The following is a 1,970-nucleotide window of genomic DNA, read 5'->3' as shown; positions in this document are numbered from 1 at the left end:
CTTACACGCGCACACAAACGTCGTATCTACACGTAAATTTATTTCATATTATTTTTCTACCATGAACGATACCGGTATGGGAAACTGGAGGGGGCCGCACATGGAAGTGAATGCCTCAGTTCCTCACAGCGGCGGCCCAATAATGACACCCGCCGACGCCTACCGCGCTGCTCACGGCTCAATTCTTAAACTCCAACAAGGTTTGATTGGCCATGAGGAACAAGTAATGGGAGTAGTGCATCACATTCACTCTCTTGTCAGCGTGATTGAATCTCTACGGAAGCATTATGAAACGGTGGTAGAGGAACGGGATTACATTAAACGAACTCTGGAGGAGGCGGAGGAACGTTTGAAGGGTGTTCAGCGCTTACTGCAGCGCTACACGTCGGTAAATGATCCCGTGGTTGCCTCGGATGGGTACACTTACGAGCGGGAAGCGATCACCTCATACCTGCAGGAGTGCCAGTCGATGAATAATGTACCCGTGTCGCAACAAACAGGGGAGGAGCTGACGATGATGTTACTTCCCAATCGTTCTTTCCAGCGTTTTTTAAGCCAATTAATGGACGCAAAACCAGTGGAGGGCCGACACAGCAGCGGTAGCAGTGGAAACAGCAAGACTAACGCTACTGCCATAAACACAGGTTCAGCAAATGGACAGAACACCGTAAGGGAAGAAATTGGAGGTGAAGACACTTCAGCGGGACCTAACAGTGAGCGATTGCACCCATGCATTCGGGTGTATGGCTACTGCAACTATAAGGATAGTTGTGCTTATGCGCTTTACCCATATGATGCTTGTCTTTCACATTTAAAGGGGAAATGCCGATTCCGCTCGCAGTGCCACGAGCGTCACGTGGACTTCCGTGGTCAATTAAATCAGGGCGATGCTGGTGGTGACACTCGAGGTGGTGGTTAATGGCTGGTGTTATGAAAGGGGCGTGCGTGTGTGTGTGTGTGTGTGAGACATTGTTACGTTTTCTCTCGATTGATATATGCATATACATATATATACCAAAGGATGTATACATACATATATTTCTGCTTCAGAGGGTTAAATGAGAAGGAAAAAAAAACTGAAAGTGTAAGTGAACATTTATGTGAACGTGTTAGTGCTTGCGTTTGTGAGGTACTGAGTCGTGGTGGGTTTGGGTACCACGGGTTGTGTGAGAATAACATGCAAGTGAAAGCCAGTGACTCGTCAGTGGAGGGTGGAGAAGAATGAAGTTGGAGGTTAAAATAAATGAGGTGATGCATCATACGGCCGGTTACCTCAACGTGTCGGGGGCTGCGGCGTTTTCGTTGTGTTGATGTGCTTTTTGGGGCCCACAACTCGAGCCGCACTGCTGCTTTTCTTTCTTTTTTTTTGTTTTGTTTTGTTTAGGATTTTGATTTTCTCCCTTGTATCCGTGGTTATGTTGTAGTTGGTGTTGCCCGGGATAAATTTCACATGCTTTTACCTGAGGATGCGGAAGGGAAGAAAACTGCTGTTTTGTTCGGTCGGTCGTTTTGTTTTCACTTTTATCTTCTTGGTAATAACTGTTTGTTCTTTTTGTTTTTTTTTGCTTTTTTTTTGTTTCGTTTTTTTAAAAATATTTTCCTCACCTCGATTCTCTCATTGTTGACGTTGTCGTTGATGGTTGCATTTCTCATTTTTCGTTTGTTTGTTTTGAATTAAAGTTTTCCTTTTATGTTTCCTCCACAGTTTCCCCTCTTCGATTCGGTACGATGTGCTTATTTTTCCTCACACACGCACGCACAAACTCCGCCTCCGGTCGCGTCTTCTCGTCGGAACTTCAACTGGAGGAGAGAAGAAATAATATATATATATATTTAAAGAAAGAGAAAGAAATGAATTACAACAAAAGCAAATAAAAGAGTAAATAACGTAACGTCACGCAACGGAGGGGAGGGGAGGGGATGGAAGGGGAAAAGAAAAGTATGCGAGTGAATGTAATTGAATAAATGAA

At 44.5% G+C, this 1,970-nt stretch overlaps 1 protein-coding gene across 1 annotated transcript; it reads left to right on the top strand.

The window, feature by feature from the left end:
* Positions 1–61: 61 nt before the first annotated feature.
* Positions 62–919, top strand: TEOVI_000882600 (Zinc finger CCCH domain-containing protein 39; the record flags this gene model as incomplete). Its single annotated transcript, XM_067223388.1, has 1 exon — positions 62–919. One exon carries the CDS (start codon positions 62–64, stop codon positions 917–919), a length of 858 nt encoding a protein of 285 aa, XP_067079489.1.
* Between the last annotated feature and the right edge of the window lie 1,051 nt (positions 920–1,970).

This window comes from Trypanosoma equiperdum (genome assembly GCF_001457755.1).
Source record: "Trypanosoma equiperdum strain OVI genome assembly, contig: ctg_1859, whole genome shotgun sequence".
Lineage (NCBI taxonomy): Eukaryota > Euglenozoa > Kinetoplastea > Trypanosomatida > Trypanosomatidae > Trypanosoma > Trypanosoma equiperdum.
Note: the sequence above shows the minus strand (reverse complement) of the source record. Positions and strands in the feature narration are given on the sequence as shown.